Source organism: Echiichthys vipera (assembly GCF_963691815.1).
Source record: "Echiichthys vipera genome assembly, chromosome: 20".
NCBI lineage: Eukaryota > Metazoa > Chordata > Actinopteri > Perciformes > Trachinidae > Echiichthys > Echiichthys vipera.
Window position 1 is genome coordinate 14,633,038 of NC_139845.1, and position 20,432 is coordinate 14,653,469.

Genomic DNA, 20,432 nt, shown 5'->3' on the forward strand with positions numbered 1-20,432 from the left:
TAATTTGAATCCACTTCACTACATTTGCTCCTCAAAAATAAAAACAGACAAACTGTACAAGACAATACACACATTTAGTGTTTCTTAAATTCAACATAATTCACCTTTATTTAACACCTTCAGTTTTAAAACCGTACAACAAATAAAGACGACAAGTGGTAATTTGAGCGCGCCAGAGAAACGGGCGAGAGCATAAAATGTCTCTGTTTTTTGTCCTTTAATCCACGTTCCAGCGCTGGAAAACACTGTCTTCCCAGCTTTTGTTGGTTTAAAGTGCAGCTGGTACATTAAGTGCATGTCATTGATGATTTAAAAAATATGGGCAGCTTCAGATGTGCAGAAATTTCAACCGTTCTTCGCTCCCATTGGTTTCTACATCAAAGCTCACCGCGTAGACTTGTGGTTGTCTCAGATGCCTCTGACTCCTCCTCTTTTTCTGATAAGAATGAAAACATGAAAAAATAATAAATAATACTGTCAAAAAGGAATAGTCTTATACATTCCCATCCAATATTGTTAATATTATTGTGAAACCTAATCGTAATGGAGTACAGCCAAATGATACTTTAATGGGTTTTATAGGACGCAGAATCACTTAACTTTGTAGTGGGCAATGTAAACTTTCTGTTGATGAAATATAAAAAGGGCTACAGCTAATAAACATAATCTGTAGAGACCCAAATCATATGAAACCAGCGCTTAATCCAACACTAACCCTTACCTGGCTGTTGCGTTTGGACACACTCTCCATCTTGTTCCTCATATCCACTCGAGCAGATGCACTCGTGGCTGCCTTCAGTGTTGACACACTGCTCGTGCTCCTTGGTGCATACGGACTCGGGTTGGGAACACTCGTCGATATCTGGAAAACACAACACTGGCTGAACTTGACTGAAACAAAGTTCTCTCTTCTGATGGTGTCACCCCCTGACAGAAAGCTTTCATCACCAATATGTGGCAACATGTTTACTGTGACGAAGACAATGTCATAAAAGCAAAAAATATGAAAGGCAGAGATTTCTCCTTCTGGACACGCACACTGTTAAAATCACCAACAGGATACAGAAGGAAGAAGACGAACTAACAAAATTTAACAGGATAAGTCTGATGATATTCTAACTCCATTAGAAGGTCCCATATTACAGTATGTTCATTTTCAGATTTATACTTGTATTTTGGGTTTCTACTAGCACACTTTAATGTTCAAAAACAATTTTTTTCTCCCTCATACGGTCTGTCTGAATATACCTGTATTCACCCTCTGTCTGGAACACGTTTTAGTGCCTGTCCCGCATCCCGAAAAAGCCTGCTCTGATTGGTGTTTCTTGGTCTTCCTTCTCTGTGTCTCTCCACTGTCATTGCAGCCGGAGAATGACTGTAACAGCACTGTAGCAGCACTTTCTACCTATAGATAGTACAGTTGTGACATCACAACAGTACAGAAGTGCTAACAGCTCATTTAAAAAAGGCACAGTTTCTTATTCCTCTAAGCCACACAGCCACACATTTGTCCAAAGTAAACTGTCGCACTGGGTGACTTCATTATATCCTCCAGTTTATCTTGGTGTGATCACATGTACTATCCTGGTGCCATAAATACTTACTAGCACATATAAATCAGTCCGCAACCGAAAATAGTCCCTCCGTGAAGTGCTTTAACTGTTGTTTGAGCAACACTGGCTAAATGTTTTAATAAATAGTATTATGGACTTCTGTGTAATTACAAAAACAAGTTGAATAAATACTGATTTTTTTTTAAAACAGCATAACAATTTATAGTACATCTGTTTTTGGTATTCTCCGCACACATTCCTCTACAATTGATATACATTTAAAAAAAGGAGTGAAACCCTTTGAATCGTAAATGATTTACATCATACCTATGCAGGTACCCTCAGTGTCTTGGTACCCGCTAGCACAAGCCTTGCACTTGTCAGGTCCGGCTCCAGTGCAGCCGGAGCACACTTTGTCACAGTCTGCGAAGGACAAAGTGAAACATTTTTACAAGCAACACTGGGTTTGGGAATTGTATATGTGATAGCAGAAGTACACATTACGCTCGCTAGATTATACTATGCAGTAGTTATTTTGTCCGAATCTCTAATTACCCTTGCAGGTGTAGGAGCCTTCTGTGTTAAGGCAGTATTGATCCTCTTCACATGGAGAAGGGTCTGTGGAGCACTCGTTTACATCTGCAACAAACGAGATGGGCTTATTTTGAGGTAGACACTGGTGTTTGCAGACCAAGTATTTGCTTTTATCCCTGTGGCTACACGGTTACTTTTTACTGGATCTCACCGACACATGCTTCCTGGTCATCCTCCTCCCAGCCTTCTTTGCACTCATCACAGTCCTGATTGGTTGCTCCATTGCAGGTTTTGCAGGTGGAGTCGCATTCTGCAGGAAGAGGTTTAAGATTTAATATATATATATATGATGATATGTATCAATTATGTGTCACAGGAAGAAGATGGTGATACAACAGCAGGTGCTTGTTTGTTTCATCTGTGTTCAAGTGTACCTGTGCACAGAGAGAATGTGTCGTTCCTCACTTCGTTGAAGTAGCCGTCGATGCAGTCCAGGCAGAACTCCCCTTCGTAACCGTGGTCACAGCTGCACTTTCCGTTCCCTCCGCGGGTCCCGTCGCCATCGCACATTCCGTTTCCATGACAAGGTCTGTCAGAGCCTCCCACACAGGCTTCAACAAAATAAAAATCAGAAATATTTGATCACTTTTGACATCAGGTTCGTATGACGCCGTATCAGGGCTAAGTATGAAAAAAAAAATTATAATTACAGATTTTTTTAAATGTCTTTTTCCAACTTTGAATCTCATATATCTGTGACTTTTTTCTCATAGATTTGCTACTTTGAATCTCCTAAATCTGCAACTTTTTTTCTCGTAGATTTGCTACTTTTTAATCTCCTAAATCTGCAACTTTATTTTTGAAATATCTACCCCCTCCCCTGGGTCCATTTTTTTTCATTCATACTTGGCGCTAATACGCCATTGTAAGTTCTCAGGGTTATTTTTTAAATATGTTTGTTTGTTTTTAGCCACAGTATATCTAGCCTGTCAGACACAGAACCAATCTACACAATACACGTAAGTGCTGTCCCATTTCCTCACCATTGCAGTCCAGTCCAAATGTTCCCTTTGGACAGCACACTTTGATGGTGTCGATGCAGAACCATTTATGCAGATCTGGATGTTTTGTTTTCCTGTATTGCAACAGGAAACAAAACACGAAGAGAAGAGGTGTGAACAAATTTTTAATGCACAAATGTGCCTAACGTGCTGGCAGGGCATCAATATGTCTATGTGGCTGTATTTAATCGTAGTGTTGTGAAATTGAGTTGAAATCCAACCAACTTGCCATTGACAATATCTGCATTAGCCAACAAACACCCACCTCTTAAACCACCAAGTCTCAAAATGGTCTTCGTGCTCCTCTAACATGTGGTTGCACTCGAAGCTGCTGCTATCACACAGACCCTCCACGATTTCCATCAGACGGATTTCGCTGTAAAGGAAGCAGCGAGACCAATGGATAGAATACAAAAAAAAAAAAAGGGGGGTGGGGGTACGAATGTGCCACAACATAAACCGTGTGATAAAACAGAAAGTGTTTGTTGAGTAGGTTTGTGTAAATGCAGGAAAACAAAGTGTCACTTATGGTAGGCCTCGCAAGAGTGTCAGAGTAAACCCCTACACCTGCCAAATGCTGAAGTTTGAAAGTTTGCATATGCTACCAGTCACCTAGCCACAAAGTCAACTATAAATTCAACTGCGTGCTGCTTATCGAGAACTATGATAAGCTTCTTGTGCCAAGTACACCAGCCAGCAGTCCTGTTTGAACAGCAAACAGCTCTGATGAATGGATTCTGTGGCAGGGTGACCTAGACATGACAGGATGGCTCTTTGGCTCGGTCTTACCTGGTCTCATATTTAGACAGTTTTCTCTCCTCCCAGGCTGTGTTGCCTCCGCCAAAGTTCTGCTTAGCTGTTCTGTCAAAGCCCTAAAATACAAAAAATAAAATAGTGTCACTGTTTGTACAGAAAGAAACAGGAAAGGGTGTGCAATAAGACGTCTCGGACATTTGGCACCATTTAGGATGGCAGGAAACATTCACACCAACAAACAAAAGAGCACGTTATGAAAATAGTAACCACGGCGGTGCCGCTTGGCAACCCCCCCACCTCACCCCCCAGGGCTGACAAACTTTAAACTACAGCAGTGACGGTGCACAAAGTTTGAAATGACAGTTGGAGACCTGACCTCCCTAAGGGGGGCCACAACTGACTCCACCTACTCTCGTTGAAGTTTTTTTTTAAATTATTTATCCCCCCCCCCAGTGATGTGCATGATTTGATTTAAACAAGCTTAAAAGGTTGAACATTAGATATTAGATCGCAGAACAGAAAATAATTCCACCACTCACGTTGCCAGGTTCGTCAGACCCGGCCCAGTAGCCTACAGGGGGCCGGAGTCTGTTTGAGCTTGTTTGAACCCATCCCCTTCAGCAAATTGAGCCATAAAAACAAGTATTGCAGAGGAGTATGACTGACAGTTACCGTTAGCCGTTACAGCTAAGTAAACATGAAAGTTAGCTAAAGGGTCAGGGAGAAACGTAGCCATTTCGGCGTGTGTTTTAATGCAACTTGAACTCCTTTAACTCAGTATCTCGTTTTTGCCCGTCTCTGATCACTCAGCTAGTGGGACAAATAGCGTAGGTTTGGCACACTCCATTTGACCCAGTGCCAGCCTACAGTAGCAACCCTGACCCCGCAATGCCTGCCACTGTTGGCAGGTACAATTTAAACCTGTAAAAAATATACATTTCGTTAAATCAGACTAAATATTTTTTTTAATGGAAAAGCAATACTTTCATTCTGTAGGTGTATTATTGTTTCTTAAATATAGCTTTTGATAAAGATTCTACATATTTAGCCTTTAATGACAACTAAGATATGCACTTTAAAAAAAATAAATGTTTACATTACACAAAATGGTGATGAGCTATGGTTCGAGGCCCCCTTGTGAATTCTTGCCAAGGGCCCCAACAGACTCTAGAATCGCCTCTGAATGACCAACAACAACACAAAGTAGAGGTTTCATAATGTTCTATTACCTTGCTGAAGTTATCAGTGATTTTCTGACATGTAGAACAGGCGCTTTTGAAATCTCTCTTGGCGTCGGTAACTTGGAACAATAAAACAAGAGTTACAATAAACAATAGACGTCGCAGCAGCCGCAGTTGTGGACCGGTGGACAGCATCTCAGCAGCAGATCAATTCAGACACAGTTTCATATCAGGACACACGCTTAAGCTTTCCGCTAATATTAAATTGCTGCACGGTTCGGACAAATCTAAATGAGCTGTTCCTAACATTAAATAGAAGTTGGCGTTATCTATGCAAAGCGCAACAAAGTGGTATTTCGTGGTATTTACATGCCGGTTGTAGAAAAAAAAAAACCTATGTGCTTTTAGATTTCCGCGTCAGCTTCATGGTTCGAATTGTGGCTTGAGCTGATTGGTTCGGATATGCTGTCAAACAAATGAACAACCAATCACAGGCCGCCACGCGCGGGACAAAAAAAAGCTAATATCACACGTGGAAAATTCTGGATTTTTTTAGTAGTAATATTTAAAATAATTTATTTTTCCTTCTGGGTGACGTTATAGAGATTTGTTATAAAAACATAATCCCCCCCTCCATAATTAGAGAAAAAAACGTCAACATTATTAGCGATATGCGTAGTTCACTTCCTGTCTTGACCGGAAGTGAATATGGTTCAGCTGTCATGGCTGAAAAGAGGGATGTTTTAGGGTTCCCACTGCTGTTTTTGTTAACAGCTGTGGCCCTTTTGCATTTATTAGTGTGTCCGTTCACTAAAGTCGAGGAGAGCTTTAATTTACAGGCGGCGCACGACATCTTGTATCACAGACTTGACTTTGACAAGGTAAGAAGGTGTCATCAGGTGATGCTGGTACTAACTGTGCTTACAAGCTGACTATGCACAGCACCAGGGAATAACATTATTATTAAGAATACGTTACACAAACCATACAGACAGCACAGTTTGTATTTCAGAGCTTCGCAGTTTTAACAATTGTTTTAATGTAAGGCAAGGCAGGGCACGTTTATTTGTACAGCACAGGATTCAAAGTGCTTTACATGTAGCATTAAAAGCCATAGAAAGAAAGACATATAAATTAACATGTAGATATAAAATGACAATCAGTTAAAATAATATGAAAAAATAGAAAATTTGAACGACAGGTAATAAAAGGTACAGTGCAGTATAATGTAGCAATCCCTGACAGTCCCAAAGAGGGTTACGTTTCATTGAATTGATTTTTGATACATTCATATGCAATACATCACGAGTAGGATTGTACTGTTTACAGAAGCATTGTGTAGCCGGTGAGGTTAATTCTGAATTATTTCTGCTATTAACTATAATTAATATAAGTATAAAATGCAGTCGTTCTGCTTAAAAAAAAAAAGTATGCTGCATAATTACTGTATTATCTAAGATGTACATTTCATATTTGAAACAAAAATGTGTATAGCCCCAAAAAATACACTTCAGTAGTTTTAATATTAAATCCTACATTAAGTCATACTACAGTACCTTCAGTATGTGATATTGATTTTGTACAAATGATGAGTAATATACTGTACATAATTATCAAAATATCAGAAGAAGTGAGAAAACAATCAGCGCGAGATTCATTGAGTAGCCTCCAATGCTGTTTTCATGACAAAACAATACACATTTTAACATCTGCAGTTCCACAGCAACTGGGCAAACTCCAGTCCAGTTAAGCTGTATAAAAGCTACTGTGGGTAACTTAGCTTTTTGTCATATTTTATAAAACTATCAATAGGTCCTGAAAGTCGTACATGAGACAGATAATATGAGAAAAATGTTCCTCTACCTCTTCTTTTTTCACAGATTATGTCATGTGACAACTTGAGCAAAATATGACAAAAACATATATTTTTTATATAAGTTACCAACTGCCATTTGAAGGTCTGGCTGTATTAGTGTTATTTAGACCAGAGCCTGTGCTGTCTTTCAGTATGACCATCACGCGTTCCCTGGTGTGGTGCCACGGACCTTCCTTGGCCCCCTGTTCCTCTCTGTGCTCAGCTCCCCTGTTGTATTTCTGTCCTCTCTGCTGGATGCACCCAAATTCTACACACAGCTGATGGGTAAAACACTAATTTTGGAACTAATTTACACTTTTTCCAATCCACTGATGTAGTTTTAAGCAGTTTCAACAAATGCATTCTCTTGGCGTGTTCTGTGCAGTCCGAGCTTCCCTGGGACTGTGTAGTGTCGGCGCTCTGTGGCACATGCAGAAGGAGGTGAGGAGGCAGTTTGGCTCCACGGTTGCGGTGCTCTTCTGTCTGACGTGCGCTTCTCAGTTCCACCTAATGTTTTACAGCACCAGGACGCTCCCTAATGTATTTGCACTGCCAATAGGTAATACACGGGTAATAATCATCACACCTCTGGATTCCTTAATAAGTGAGTAAATCTACATGATGGCCGTGTTTTTTTTTCCTCCTCAGTTCTGGTAGCATTTACATCCTGGATGGCACAGAAATATGGCCGGTTCATCAGCCTCTCTGCTTTAGTCATCATTGTGTTCCGGTCAGAGGTCTGCATCTTCCTGGGTCTCATGTTACTGATATCACTGTTGAGCAGGAAGCTGGGACTGCTGCGGCTGCTTTACTATGCTGTTCCTGCTGGGGTCTTGTCACTGGGTGAGTAGTGAATGTACGGTATATGATTGTACACACTCAACAAATGATAAATAGCTTATTCTTTGTCTTCCTTGTGTCTTTTACAGCTATGACGGTGGCCATTGACACCTTCTTTTGGAGGAAGTTGTTGTGGCCTGAAGGTCAGGTATTGTGGTACAACACATTCCTCAACAAAAGCTCAAACTGGGGAATATCCTTTTATTTGCCCGAGTACACTCCCACTTTTATGTGTGCACTTACTTTTTCCTTATGAAAATTATCAAGGACGATCTCCACCCTGCAGTTCTCCTTGACTCTCTTCTCCCCAGTAAACCTCTCCCTTTCTGTGGTACTTTTACTCCGCCGTACCCCGCGCACTGGGCTGCACGCTGCTTTTCGTCCCCCTCGGCCTCCTCGACAGACGGATGAGGCTGCTGCTGCTACCCACTGTCGGCTTCATCCTCATCTACTCGCTGCTGCCCCACAAGGAGCTGCGCTTCATCATATACACTTTCGCTGTGTTCAACTTGGTGGCTGCCAGAGGCTGTTCTTTCATGTAAGTCAGAACGTGTGATATGAAAATTATTATCTGTATCTATATTATCTTTGCCAAAATAATTGCGATTCAGGATATTATCCCGATGCTCATCGAAATATGCTTAAAACTTTTTAATTGAAAGTTACTGGAATTATTTTGTCAGGAAACAAATACAGTTTTGCATCATAGATAGGATGGACAACATAATTGTTTGGTGAAAAACAATCTTAAATAAGGTAATCATAAGGTCCCCGTTAATAAAAAGTAATAGTATAGTGAGTCATTAAAATAGGTTGCTGCAGAAAGGACTTGCAGCGATCACAGAGAGAGAGCAGAATCCACAGAGAAGCTGAGTGGAAAAGCTGTCGATGGTCATTTCTTGTTTTAATTAAATGATCAAATTTACATTAGCAGTACGGTGGCAACGAAAACCTTCCCTATTACAGGCAGGAACGTCAGACAGACCCAGCTCTGTGGAGGACGGACATCTGTCTTAGTGACATCACAAGAAAGACATCTTTGGTCAACAGTGTAAGAGTGTTGAGACTTCTTTTTTTCCTCTGTGCTTCAGTTTGTGCAACTACCAGAAATCCTGGATGTATAAACTGGGCTCTGCGGTTGTGGTTGGCCAGCTGTTGACCAATGCAGCATACTCCGGGATTAGTCTCCATGTTTCCTACCATAACTACCCAGGGGGCAGAGGAATGCAGGAGCTACACAGACTGTTGCCAGTCACAGCAGGTTGGAATCACTTTCAGCACATTTTTATTTGCAGGGAGTTTCTGAAACACTATCAGTTCTTGTAACCTATAAGGGCTAAAAACGAGACATGAATTTAAGATCTATTGAAAATGTGGATCATATGTGCACGTAGTATACTTTTTTTTATGCCGTGCAAGTCAGCTAAACTAAATGTATGTGGACATGTATCCAAACCATATGATTCATTGGTTTCGTTGCCTTCTCTGTATGCTAACATAATCATTTATTTAATGCATGAATAAAAGGTTTTGTGGAGAGAACATTGGTTTCACATTGTTACAAAATGCCTTTGTCCCCTCAGATGTCTTTGTTCATATTGACACCTATGCTGCTGAGACTGGAGTATCTCGCTTCTTAGAGCAGAACAGAAACTGGAGGTTGGTGTATTTTTGAACTGAAAAGTCAAAACATAATGTACCAAATATTATAATGTAATCAATTCTATTTTTTTTTTACAGATATGACAAACGTGAAGACCTGAGCCTTATGAATCCTGACATTAAAAAGTACTCTCACCTACTGATGGAGGCTAATGTCACAAAAATACAACTACTCCAGGACACCCATCAGCCTCTGGCCTTTATTGAAGGTTACAGCAACATTGCCTTCAACATGTTTAACTTTCCGCCCGTCAGTGTGCGATTACAGAGAAAAGCTGTGCTCATGGAGAGAAAGACTGCAACCAAACAACGAAAACAGTGACTCTAACAGGACTGGATTAAGATGTTTCGTCGTGACCAAAGGACCAAGTGTGACCAAAACGAAAAATCTCAAAGGTTATAATCCATAAAATGGACTGTTATTGGTAGGAAAAGAACAGATCTACCAGCTATCCTTTACAGATCATCTGCGGATATGTGCTACCAAAGTCATAAATCTTTTGAGGTTTAAAATAGTTCTCTCTTCTCTTCTGAGTTTTCCATGAGCAGCAATGAAAGAATTCACTGTTTTTTTGTAGCGGAGAAACTATGACACAATTTACAGACGGCTTTGTATTTTTTTTTTTTTTTACTTATTTGTTTTGATAGATTTTATAATTGAATAAAGCTGAAACTAGTGAAAGAAACCAGATTCCTAAATTGGACTTTTGTTTAAAGCCTGCACATAACAGCTCTGTGGTCTTTACATCAAAACATTTCTCTTGATTGCAAACCAAAGAAAAAGCTCTGCGATATTGCATAAGGAAAACCTTTATTTTAAAAATGACCACAAAATTTGCATGGTTCCAGTCTCAATGCTAAGACATTTATCAAATTAGGTTCAGAAGTCATTTTATATAAAAATGTACAGTACATTGTTTTACTCAATAATAAAACCCATAATTTAATCCCCTGGACATAAACTTAAATTGTGCTTAAGAGACAAATCGTATATTCCAAACAAACTGCTTATTCTGAAAATACAGTAATATTATACATGATCTTATTAAAAAACAATTTCAGGAAGTACAAAAAAAAAAGGATCTACTTCTAAATGACAGTACCATGAGCCACAAATTCACAATGAAAATTAAATAACATTAACTTAAAACATCTCTCAGTCACAGCATTTATTTTTGGGCCATGCTTTTCCATTCAGCAGACAACTCGGCATCTATCTTTAATACACAATGATCAGAAAGCATCCTGACGTGATCTGCGCAATTTAACAAAAAATATTTACAGCATTTTGACCTGAAGTAGTTTTGGATAAGGCACAAGGAGAGAGTAGACACAGAAAATGAAAATAAAAAAAAACATTGATTTACAAGCAAACACATAATCACCAACCCCTACAGCTAGAAAAACCCTCCCTCCCTGATACACTTTTGACTGAGACTTTTCATCACAACAGCTCCAAAGTGTTTAACAGTAGTACACGGAATAAAATAAAACCTCCAAATCTGGCCTTTTCAGTGAGAATCAATCAGTGTATAAATCGATATTTTACATTTTGCCCAACCGAGAAAAAACAAACAAACATTTCACAGCTATGCAACTTGGTCCTTGATAAAGGGTTTGCAAGTTAATGCTCAACAATAATCAGTACTGAAAATAGATCAGAGGGAGGTTGACCTTGAGGAACAGCAGACCCTCCATGTTTTCCAGTAAAGGCCGGGACTGATTTAGGGCACAGTTGACACTTGCCGTGCTGAACAGTGTCTCTGCTGGAACGATGCTGGGAGGGCAGCCCACGTAACGGGCGGCTGCTTTGGCAAGGTCAGGCCACAGGAACTTTTTCAGGTTCCAATAGTCGAGGGGGTCACAGCTTTGATCAAGTATGTCTTCCTCAAGGTACTCCAGCACTGCCAGCTCTGAGGACTTTGGCTTCTCCTCGTGTTTTATCTTTTGTCGGATGTCAGCCATTAGGGACCAGAGGTTGTCCTTGTTTGGGTGGGAGGTGTTGGCTGAACCGGGGGCCTCGTTGCAGCCATTGGGGAGTGGAGGCTTAACTGCAACTGAGGTAGAAGAGGACAAGTCTAGCTCCTGGATCAGATCTTGCTTACATCGCTCAGCTTCTTCCTCTGTGAACAACGAAGTCTTGTATCGTGGGTCCAGCATGGTCGCCCAGGTGTATCGTGGGTCGTGCAGCGTCATGGACATTTTGCTCACCATGGCTTCCTTTAGAGACTTGAGCATCGTGTCTATACCCACAGTTTCGTCAAACAGCAGGTCTATCTTTCTATTGAGGATGTGAATGAGTGGTATCACTTGTCCAAGAGTGGCAGTGCGGTTGCTCATCTCCCTGCAGGCCACTTCAAAAGGTTTCAGTGCATTGCAGACCGACAGCATCACCTCCCACTGATCGCAGCTGATAATTTCCCTGAAATTGCACTCAATCGACATCTCGTCGATGGCTTTCTGCTGTTCCACCAGCCGCTCCAGCATGAAAAAGGAAGTTCTCCATTTGGAAGGAACATCCTGGATCAGTGGGTTCTCTGGCAGCTGGTGGACCCTCTGGAGCTCAGCCAGCTTCTCCTTGGCCTTTGCTGAGCGGTGCACACGTTCACAGATCTTTCGTGCAATACTCAAAAGGTTCTGAACCATTCTCTGGCTCTTTATGGCTTCGCTAACAATGAGGTCTATCGTGTGTCCAAAACACTGCATGGTGACATGGCCGTGGTCCTCCAAGGTGTTTCCGATGTTGGTGTTATCAGTTACAGTGAACCCCTTTTTCAGCCCTGATGAAGTGATCCAAGACTCCCACAGATACTCGAGCTGCTTTGGGATGTCATGCATATCGTGATCACAGTCTATTTGAGAGACACTTAGGAGAGCAGAGCAGTGAAAGTCCTGACCCTGGGGTCTGACACTTGACTCGTATGTTGCCCAGTGAGCAGTAAGGGTCAGGTATTCCCTTGTCTGGCTACTGACCCAAATACTAGTTGTGAAGTGAACAACACCACCTTCAGCCTCTTTAAGGTGGGTCAGCACAACGTCCTTCACCCTTTCGTACATATCTGGTATGGCAGTGCTGGTAAAGTAAGAAGAAGGTGGTAGAGAATACTGAGGCTGGAGGAACTCTAGTAGTCTGTTAAGTCCAGCATTCTCCACCATAGCTGATGGCTGAAGATCCAATGCGAGCATTTCTGCGATAAGTTTGGTGATTTTTTTGGCAACCGGGTGGTGTTCATCAAACCTCTCACAAATCTGTTCCGTTTCATAAACAGAAGTGTCCATGAGCTCTTGTTTAACATGTATTTCAGCAGACGGCACATCACCTGAGATATTATTGTTTCTTTCAAGAACATGTCCATGAAACCTCTGCATGTGCCTAAAGAGGCAGCTTGTGCCGAGGTTTGTAGTCTTTTTGCCTCTGCTAATTGTGCGGCCACAGTGCAAACAAACCACCTTTGTGGGGTCAGTGGGTGAAATGGAGAAATGGTTCCACAGTTTTGACGTCTTTTTACTGAAAACAGGCAGCGTTTGTGGCTTTTTCTCACTGGCAGGGCTCTCAGTTTCTTTGGTTGAAACTGCGTCTGTTGTGGTGAGATTGGTGTAGGGATGAGGGAAGGATTCCTTCTCCTCTGTGCTTTTTTGGTTTTTGAGGACGTCTGGGTGGCGTCTCATTAGATGCCTCATCAGGCAGCTTGTACCAAAGTCGCCCCGTTTCCCCCGACTGATGACACATGGACAGTAACGGCACAGTGCTTTTAACTGGTCAACTGGCGACACTATGAAATGGTGCCACACTTCAGATTTCACCCGTTTCATGATCTTCTTGTTTTGCTGGAAAACTGAATGATCCTGATTGAGGCTGGGGCCTTCAGAGAGGTCACATGGTGAGGAAGTTAGGGGTGTAGTCACCCCCTGAGTTTTGAAGGAGAGATTGAGAGAGCATTCCTGCCCTGACAGGTGCATCACCTCATCAGATTCCACCTTTATGCCCATGCTTTCCTCCATACTTTGGGGTAATTCATCTGATATGGTTTCTGGTGAAGATGGAAGAAGTGGTGATTCTTTTTTTACTTCCAGTGGATCCTGTAGTTGTACACGGGACAGTAGTGAGGGCGGGTTTGTATATGGTGGGGGAATGTGGTTGCCCTGTCCATTTTCTTCAATGACAACCTCTTTGTGGGCCCTCCACATATGACGAATAAGACAGCTTGTCCCTAGATCCTTCCCATTTTTACCCCTACTAAATTCATTCATGCAATGGATACATACTGCTTTGGAATTGTCAGCAGGAGACAGGTAGAAGTGTTTCCATACGGCTGATCTCCGGCGGGAACTTGAGCTTTTCGGGGTCCCAGGGAGGCGCTCGGGCCCACTGTCTGACACGTCTTCAAGGTTGTTGTCATTGGAATGTGAGGATGAGAGCATGCTGCAAACGGTGTCAGTGTTGGCATACAGTTCTAGTTTTGGTTCGACTTTGGGTAACACTTCTTTGGATGACAGATCTGAATTTTCAGCTGAGGAAGTGGACGGTGAAGTGTTCTTTGAGGCAGAAGAAATAACATTGTTTGTCAAGTCTCCGTTTTTTGGTGAGTTTGGGGATGGAGGTATCAAAGATGAGGCAAGGGAGCTAGTCAGATTATTTGAGGATACGTCTGCTCCGTCTTGTAAAAGCACAGTCGGGTGAGCCCTTCTTACGTGCCTCATTAAACAACTTGTACTGAGGTCTTTCTCATTCTTACCCCGACTGAACTCTTTCATGCAGTATAAACAGATTGCTTTGGTACTGTCTCGTGGTGATATGCAGAAATGATTCCATGCGGGAGATTTTTTCCTTGGGTTGGAATTGCTCCTCATGGATGACAGAAGGCTCTGAGTGACAGCGTCCATGGCAACATCATAAAGGGTGCTTGTGTATCCACTTAGTAAATTACTATACTCGTCGCCATCTCGAGTTACAAAGGGGCCAACAGAGCTACCAAATCCTAGCCTTTCATCATCCTGGCTTTCATCCTCCATTCCATTTGCATCCCCAGGCTCTTCTTTGATATGTTGAGTTGCTTCATTCCCATTTTCATAGTTGTCATTCTCCATAGTTTCCTCAGTATCAGTGTTTAGGCATTTGTTTGAAGGAGTGGGAGAAGATGGATCAGTCTCACTTGCTTTGTCTGACTCTGTCAGCAACTGTTTGTCATCCTGAGGAGAAAAATGGGGAGAAGAGGGAGAGTCTTTATCCAGTGTTATTGAGGAACAAGCAGGTGACGTTGCATCCGCAGCGTCATGAGGGGTAATGCTGTAGGATTTGAACACATAACCATCCTGTCCCTCAATTTTCAGGCAGGTCCCTTTGGCCTCTCTTTTTTTACTTTCCATGGAGCCATTAGGTTCACTGACCATATCATCACTCGTGAGAGACACCTCTTCCTCCCCATCCATGGCAGCAGCCCAAGGGTTTCTGTAGACTAGTCAGGTCTGCGTTGTCAAATGTAATCAATCTTTTCAGGTGTAGTCATCAACACTGCAACTCTCAAGCAGGTGTTGTAATGTGAGTGTGGCTGTCCGGGACACTTTGTGCCTGCTTGCCCCCCTCCATTTATGAGTGAAGTAGTCCCACCTCTCCGCACACAGCCTAGAGAGAGAGAAAATATATCAATTCTTCAGAAATAACAAGACTCCAAAACAGCAGGTAATACAGGTGTACTGCAATAACACAGAAGTCCTGGAAATCACATTTTACCTTCATTCTTATCTCTAAAACTGACTGAACGGGCTCTTTACACAAGGTTTGGCAGCAAAAGATGTTAAAATCCCAACCCTAAAAACAACAAGTTTTATAAATAGCGAGTATTGACCTCTGATTTTCCTTTGAAAGCATATTTGTGGTAATAACATGGAAATGTCTGTAATTGCAAGTTGACAATCACCGCATGAACATAGTATTAAGTAGTTGCTGTGAGGCTAAACTGTCTCATTTAGATGTGCAGTTTCAGCCTGCCTGCCCCCCCCTTTCAGGATCCTGGTGCAGCTTACATATGCAAATCAGGAGCAGGAACCCCTCTCCAAGCTTCTTCCACAGAACTATTGCTCAACTGAGTTAACGCTACTGTACTTACTCATCCCCGCAAATGTAGAACTCTTTCTTGAAATATTTTCCTATGTAATAGAATCATTGTGCTTACCACAAAAAACAAGTTAGAATTTTCAGTTTTGGGTCTGTATCTGTATGCTCTGCAACACCTCCCTTTTTCTCTTATCACAATTAATTATGTATGACCGCCTCATGGTACAGTAGATCTATTCACAACTGAAAATGTTAAACTTTAAACTAATAACTTAAATCAGCTCGGCGGTATTATCTGGTTGCAATAGAACCAACTTAGTGACTCATGTTAGTAGAGACAGACTACTATTTTTCCCCAAACAATCTTACAAGATTATAAAAACTATATCCACACCACACTGTCAAAAAGATGATCCTGTCATAATGCAGGTAGTAAGAGTAGTGCTAAGCAGTCTTTGAGTTTTAATTTCCTGTATGATATGAATTTTCAAATACCAATTTGTAACACTAATAATTGTATATTTAAAAACATTGACACTGCCGAACAGCATGTTTTTTATATTCTATGTGCTGCTGGCATTAAGATAAGCTACTATAAACCTATAATAAAGCACAGGTGTGCAAAAAAAACCCACTATGTAAGAGTATGACATTTATCAATCCACCTAAAATGAATGCACTCCGTTAAAACAGGTCTACAATACAGACTACTTTGAAGGTTAGAATACTCTCTTGAGAGATGTTTCTTATTCTTTTTTGTCTTCCCTCATTTATATGAATGGGGTGGTCAAAATATTAAACAACATTTCTTGGTACAATACAGCAGTATCACGATCTGCATCATTCAGATTGATCATTGAATTGAATAAATACCACTGTTCAACAACAAAAAAATACAATTATCTTCATAAAAGAAGTCTTTATTGCATCGCCGTTGTATTAGACTGCATTAATTTAAGCTAGGTTTTCCTAACCTGGTAACTAGGTGAATACGATGTGTATTTTGTTAACAAACCTCTCTGTACCTTGATCGCAGGTACACCACATTTCTGTGGGATCAGGTCAAATGTGGTCTAAACGACCTCTGCCTTACTTTGCACTGAATCCGAGAGTGTGTAATACCATTATTTTCCTAATGTCAGAAGGTTTTGTGTTACTTTCTAAAGACCAATGCCATGAAGATCAAGTATAGTGTACATATGGCATAAAATAAGGGAATATATTAACAAAAAATGTGTTTAACCTTTACAATATATGAGCAAACAATACAGACAAGACCTAGAAGAGAGGGTTAACACTGCACAAGATGCACTTACATGTAAGAAAACTACCATCCTACCTTTCAAAACTACTCTGTCATTCAGATGGGACACTATCAGACTCGCTCTGCTGACTGGCTTTTACTTCATGTTCCACGGGGCTGGGTCTGAACTTGGAAAAACTGCTTTTAGTTCTAGTGCACCTGACTCGTGGAACAAAATACAACACTTTCTTATAATCTACTCACTTGTGCATTTTGGACATTTTAGCCAAACTCTATTTATCAGTTTGTTTTTCTTTTTTCAGAAAAGTTTAGTACCTTTTCTATATTCTTATGATGGTGTCGCTTCACTTTCTGTGTAGTTTTCTATGTCTTTGTAACTGAGGGCTGTCTCCCAATGATCTCCCGATTATAAACAAATTGTTTTAGGAATGAATGAATGAATGAATGAATGAATGGAAAAAGGTACAGAAGCTCTGAGAACATTTGTCCAAGTACACAAGCTATATTATTATCATTATTATGATTGTCGATAGTGCGACTTGCTTCTGCACATGCAGGAATTGTTAGGTCGCTATAAATCAATAATAAGTCAGTGTGGACTAGACCGACTGTATTTGTAAAGTGTCTTGAGATACGTTTACTATGATTTGGCACTTTAAATAAAATTTAATTGAATCAAACTCTTACAGAATGTGCCAAAGTACACACGTATCACCCGAATGCAGTCTAACATGTACTAATAATCTGTCATAATATAAATAATCGTTCATTCATTTAAGTCTAACCCCATGAACATGGTCAACATAACCAAATGTATCTGCATTTTATCTAAGTAGGCATTTCAAAAACAAGTATGGTTACGCCATTTCCGAAGAGAGCAGGGACAACCGTTCTTCCGGGTTGGGCTTACGTGCTAACGTTAGTCAGGAAGATGCGAGAGGACAGATAATAGCCAACGCTGACTAGCTCTCATCTTCACATAATACACCAACTTGTAAAAGGCTCATCTACATATACCGGCGTTCGCTGTACCCTCAGTGAACAACAGAAACACATTCCTCGAACCGACAATGCTTACAATCAATATGTGACGTTATAATAAACGTTGTTGGCAGTTACGCTACATCATCAGTAAACACCACGGTGGCTATCCGGACGCTAACAAGGTTAGCGACGAGGCTAATAAACAGACAAAAACAACAGGTTCAACACTTCTTCCGTCAAGTGGAAGTGTAGCCCAAATATTAGAGACAATATCTACAACTACCTTATTAAAGTTGTAATGGTCCTGTTTAGTAACATGCCGGACCCCAGTACGGCTGCTAGCTGGTTAGCTGCCAGCTAGGCCACACTCAGGACACACTAGCTAACCTGGCGAGGCAGAACCCAGCCGTGGTGGCAACACACGAACCACACGGGATCCGAATCAGACCAGCTCCTCACCACGACGTCCTAACCACATTAAACCCTCCACAGACACGTATATGCGCCCAGAATACTCACTGTGAAGTGCGGCGGTGTTATCACTGGGTTTCGGCTCCTAAACAGTTAAATATGACACATTTGATTGATCCGGAGAGGGGGGTTCACTTTGTTGCTTTTGTCTGCGAGCAGTTCACGTTCGGCCGAAGCAGCTCGAGCTCCACACAGCGTCGGACGGAAGGAACATGTTTTTAATGATGTCACCGGGCGTAGGGTCTTCAGAAGAGGAGGGGGTCATACGGAATATGTCTCTTTTTTTATTCCAATTTTTTTATTTATTTATTTTTTTTATATTTTGTTTGTTTTGGATGAACATGGTGCTGTCCTCTCCTATGAGAGTTTCTTATCGCGTCATCATGTTCCTGTACCTTCCCAAGAAAACAACTATGTGATAAAAGCAGCCCCGCCTGGCTTACTTAGTTTAATGAAATGACACGTGACCAGTGAATGGTATCAACATACAAGACAAAAAAATTCAAGATAAAAAGAGGTTTTATCCACGAGGAACGTTTTATTGGCACTCTCATTAAGAAGATAGACTGGGAAAAAAGCACGTTTTTTACCTCACAAAATACTGTATTCATAAAGAAAAAGAAACTCATTTCAAAATTCTTCACTAAAAACATCCTGTTAACTGACTCATTTCAAAATGTATGGATGTCGACAGCTCTTGTGTTTTTGTGGGCATGATGTGATGACATTTTAAAGTTTAAACCATCTGTTTTTTTTGTTATTTAATGTAATGTCACAATACAATTCTGGTCGGACTTGTGTTCTTATATCTTCCCCCATGCCCTTAAAGATGTTATATGTTATTATGAAAATAATAGTATTTTAGTATAGTGTCTTTAGTATTTAGTTAATTCTGTCATTTTATGTGGTAAATATTGTATTCACAAGCAAAAATGTTCAGCCTTCAAACCAACCTTTTCTCAATTTGTAATTGAATTCAATTCACTTCATAATTCCTTAGTCAAAAACAAAAAGAATACAACATTTTTAGACAACTATAAAAAATATATTTGATATACCCCCTGGTATTTAATGAAATTTACGATAACAAAGATTATTACATACATCTATGTATTGACTTATGTTTATTTATTCATTATTTTATGAGATAATTTCTATATTTACTTTATTTTATATTCATTGTTTTTCTCTCGTGTGTTGTGTTATATTTTAGTGTTTGACACTTTCTGTATAAATGTAATATTTGAATAAAGAAAAAAGGATGGGGGGGTCATACATTTAATTTACATACATGTGACAATAAAATGTGTATTACCTTTACATTTAACTCATTAAAATAAGTATTTAATTGTTAAAATAAAAAAAATAGTTGAGGGGCATATTGTGATGTGTTACTTTATATATAAAGTAAGACATTTAATTCCTTTTATGGCATTTTTTAAAATTACATTTCGGTATTTTATTGTATGATTTGCTCAATCACTTTGTCTGCTTCTACTTTACTAATGTAAAGCATTTTGAGCTGCATGTTTTTGTTTGAAAGGTGCTCTATAAAGGAAGTTAATTTAGTATTAGTATTATTATTATTATTATTATTATTATAACAAATGAGAACAAGGTAACAATTAACTTATTTTACTTATTAACATTTGACTTTAAAAGTAACATTGCACTGTAATAATAATGTAGAGAAAAAATCAACCACAGCTTGTTACTGCGAAATAATTACTGCTTATGAATACTGAATGAATCTTACTACTGCTGCTGTGTGTTGCATTCACGGCCATCTTGTATCACCTGGGATTTCAAATAGAACATACTGAATATGTGATTCTTATCACCAGAATACGTTATTACATCTCTACCAACAAGCTCTTTTTGACCTCAAGGACGTGTTTGGGCTGAACTGGTCACCAGGATGACCGTAGACTGTATCTTGCCTGTCCTCTGTGGCTACAGAAAAATGCAGAATCAATAGCCCAGAGCAGGGGTCTTCAGCGTTTCTTAGGCCAAGGACCCTTATATTAGCTGAAAGAGAGACGAAGCAGGGACGCCCTACTACATATATTGTATTAAATTGATTTGCATATTGAACAGGGCCTAACAGCTAGGGTGGCCTAAAGCCTATACACACAGCTTTTCATGGTGCCTGACATATTCATATATTTTATGCATCAAATGTTTATGTTAAACACACATTTGGAGGCACATTGAAA

At 40.3% G+C, this 20,432-nt stretch overlaps 3 protein-coding genes across 4 annotated transcripts; 1 reads left to right on the top strand and 2 right to left on the bottom strand.

The window, feature by feature from the left end:
- Positions 1 to 377: 377 nt before the first annotated feature.
- creld2 (cysteine-rich with EGF-like domains 2) lies at positions 378 to 5,386 on the bottom strand (the record flags this gene model as incomplete). Its single annotated transcript, XM_083934891.1, has 10 exons — positions 5,134 to 5,386; positions 3,938 to 4,020; positions 3,414 to 3,524; positions 3,131 to 3,222; positions 2,522 to 2,698; positions 2,299 to 2,397; positions 2,109 to 2,192; positions 1,881 to 1,976; positions 722 to 862; positions 378 to 436 (listed from the first exon to the last, which is right to left on the bottom strand). Exons 1-10 carry the CDS (start codon positions 5,278 to 5,280, stop codon positions 378 to 380), a joined length of 1,089 nt encoding a protein of 362 aa, XP_083791017.1. The 5' UTR covers positions 5,281 to 5,386.
- Positions 5,387 to 5,804: 418 nt separating this feature from the next.
- Positions 5,805 to 10,140, top strand: alg12 (ALG12 alpha-1,6-mannosyltransferase). Its single transcript, XM_083935340.1, has 9 exons — positions 5,805 to 5,966; positions 7,093 to 7,225; positions 7,326 to 7,499; positions 7,589 to 7,783; positions 7,870 to 7,993; positions 8,097 to 8,318; positions 8,872 to 9,041; positions 9,364 to 9,439; positions 9,521 to 10,140. The coding sequence occupies exons 1-9, from the start codon at positions 5,808 to 5,810 to the stop codon at positions 9,762 to 9,764; spliced, it is 1,497 nt and encodes a 498-aa protein (XP_083791466.1). The 5' UTR covers positions 5,805 to 5,807; the 3' UTR covers positions 9,765 to 10,140.
- A 153-nt stretch (positions 10,141 to 10,293) lies between these two features.
- Positions 10,294 to 18,379, bottom strand: zbed4 (zinc finger, BED-type containing 4). Of its 2 annotated transcripts, XM_083934947.1 has the most exons (3): positions 18,265 to 18,379; positions 14,831 to 15,065; positions 10,294 to 14,632 (listed from the first exon to the last, which is right to left on the bottom strand). In XM_083934947.1, exons 2-3 carry the CDS (start codon positions 14,870 to 14,872, stop codon positions 11,084 to 11,086), a joined length of 3,591 nt encoding a protein of 1,196 aa, XP_083791073.1. In that variant the 5' UTR covers positions 14,873 to 15,065; positions 18,265 to 18,379; the 3' UTR covers positions 10,294 to 11,083. The 2 variants fall into 2 exon arrangements, with proteins under 2 accessions (XP_083791073.1, XP_083791072.1); XM_083934946.1 differs by having other exon boundaries at positions 10,294 to 15,065.
- Positions 18,380 to 20,432: the final 2,053 nt, after the last annotated feature.

Excerpts from the sequence above, each read along its gene's own strand:
- alg12 (XM_083935340.1), top strand. The coding sequence starts at position 5,808 with ATGGCTGAAAAGAGGGATGTTTTAGGGTTCCCACTGCTGTTTTTGTTA. Across the intron at positions 5,967-7,092 it reads ACAGACTTGACTTTGACAAG|TATGACCATCACGCGTTCCC; the intron begins GTAAGAAGGTGT and ends GCTGTCTTTCAG. Across the intron at positions 9,042-9,363 it reads ACTGTTGCCAGTCACAGCAG|ATGTCTTTGTTCATATTGAC; the intron begins GTTGGAATCACT and ends TTGTCCCCTCAG.
- zbed4 (XM_083934946.1), bottom strand. The coding sequence starts at position 14,872 with ATGGATGGGGAGGAAGAGGTGTCTCTCACGAGTGATGATATGGTCAGT.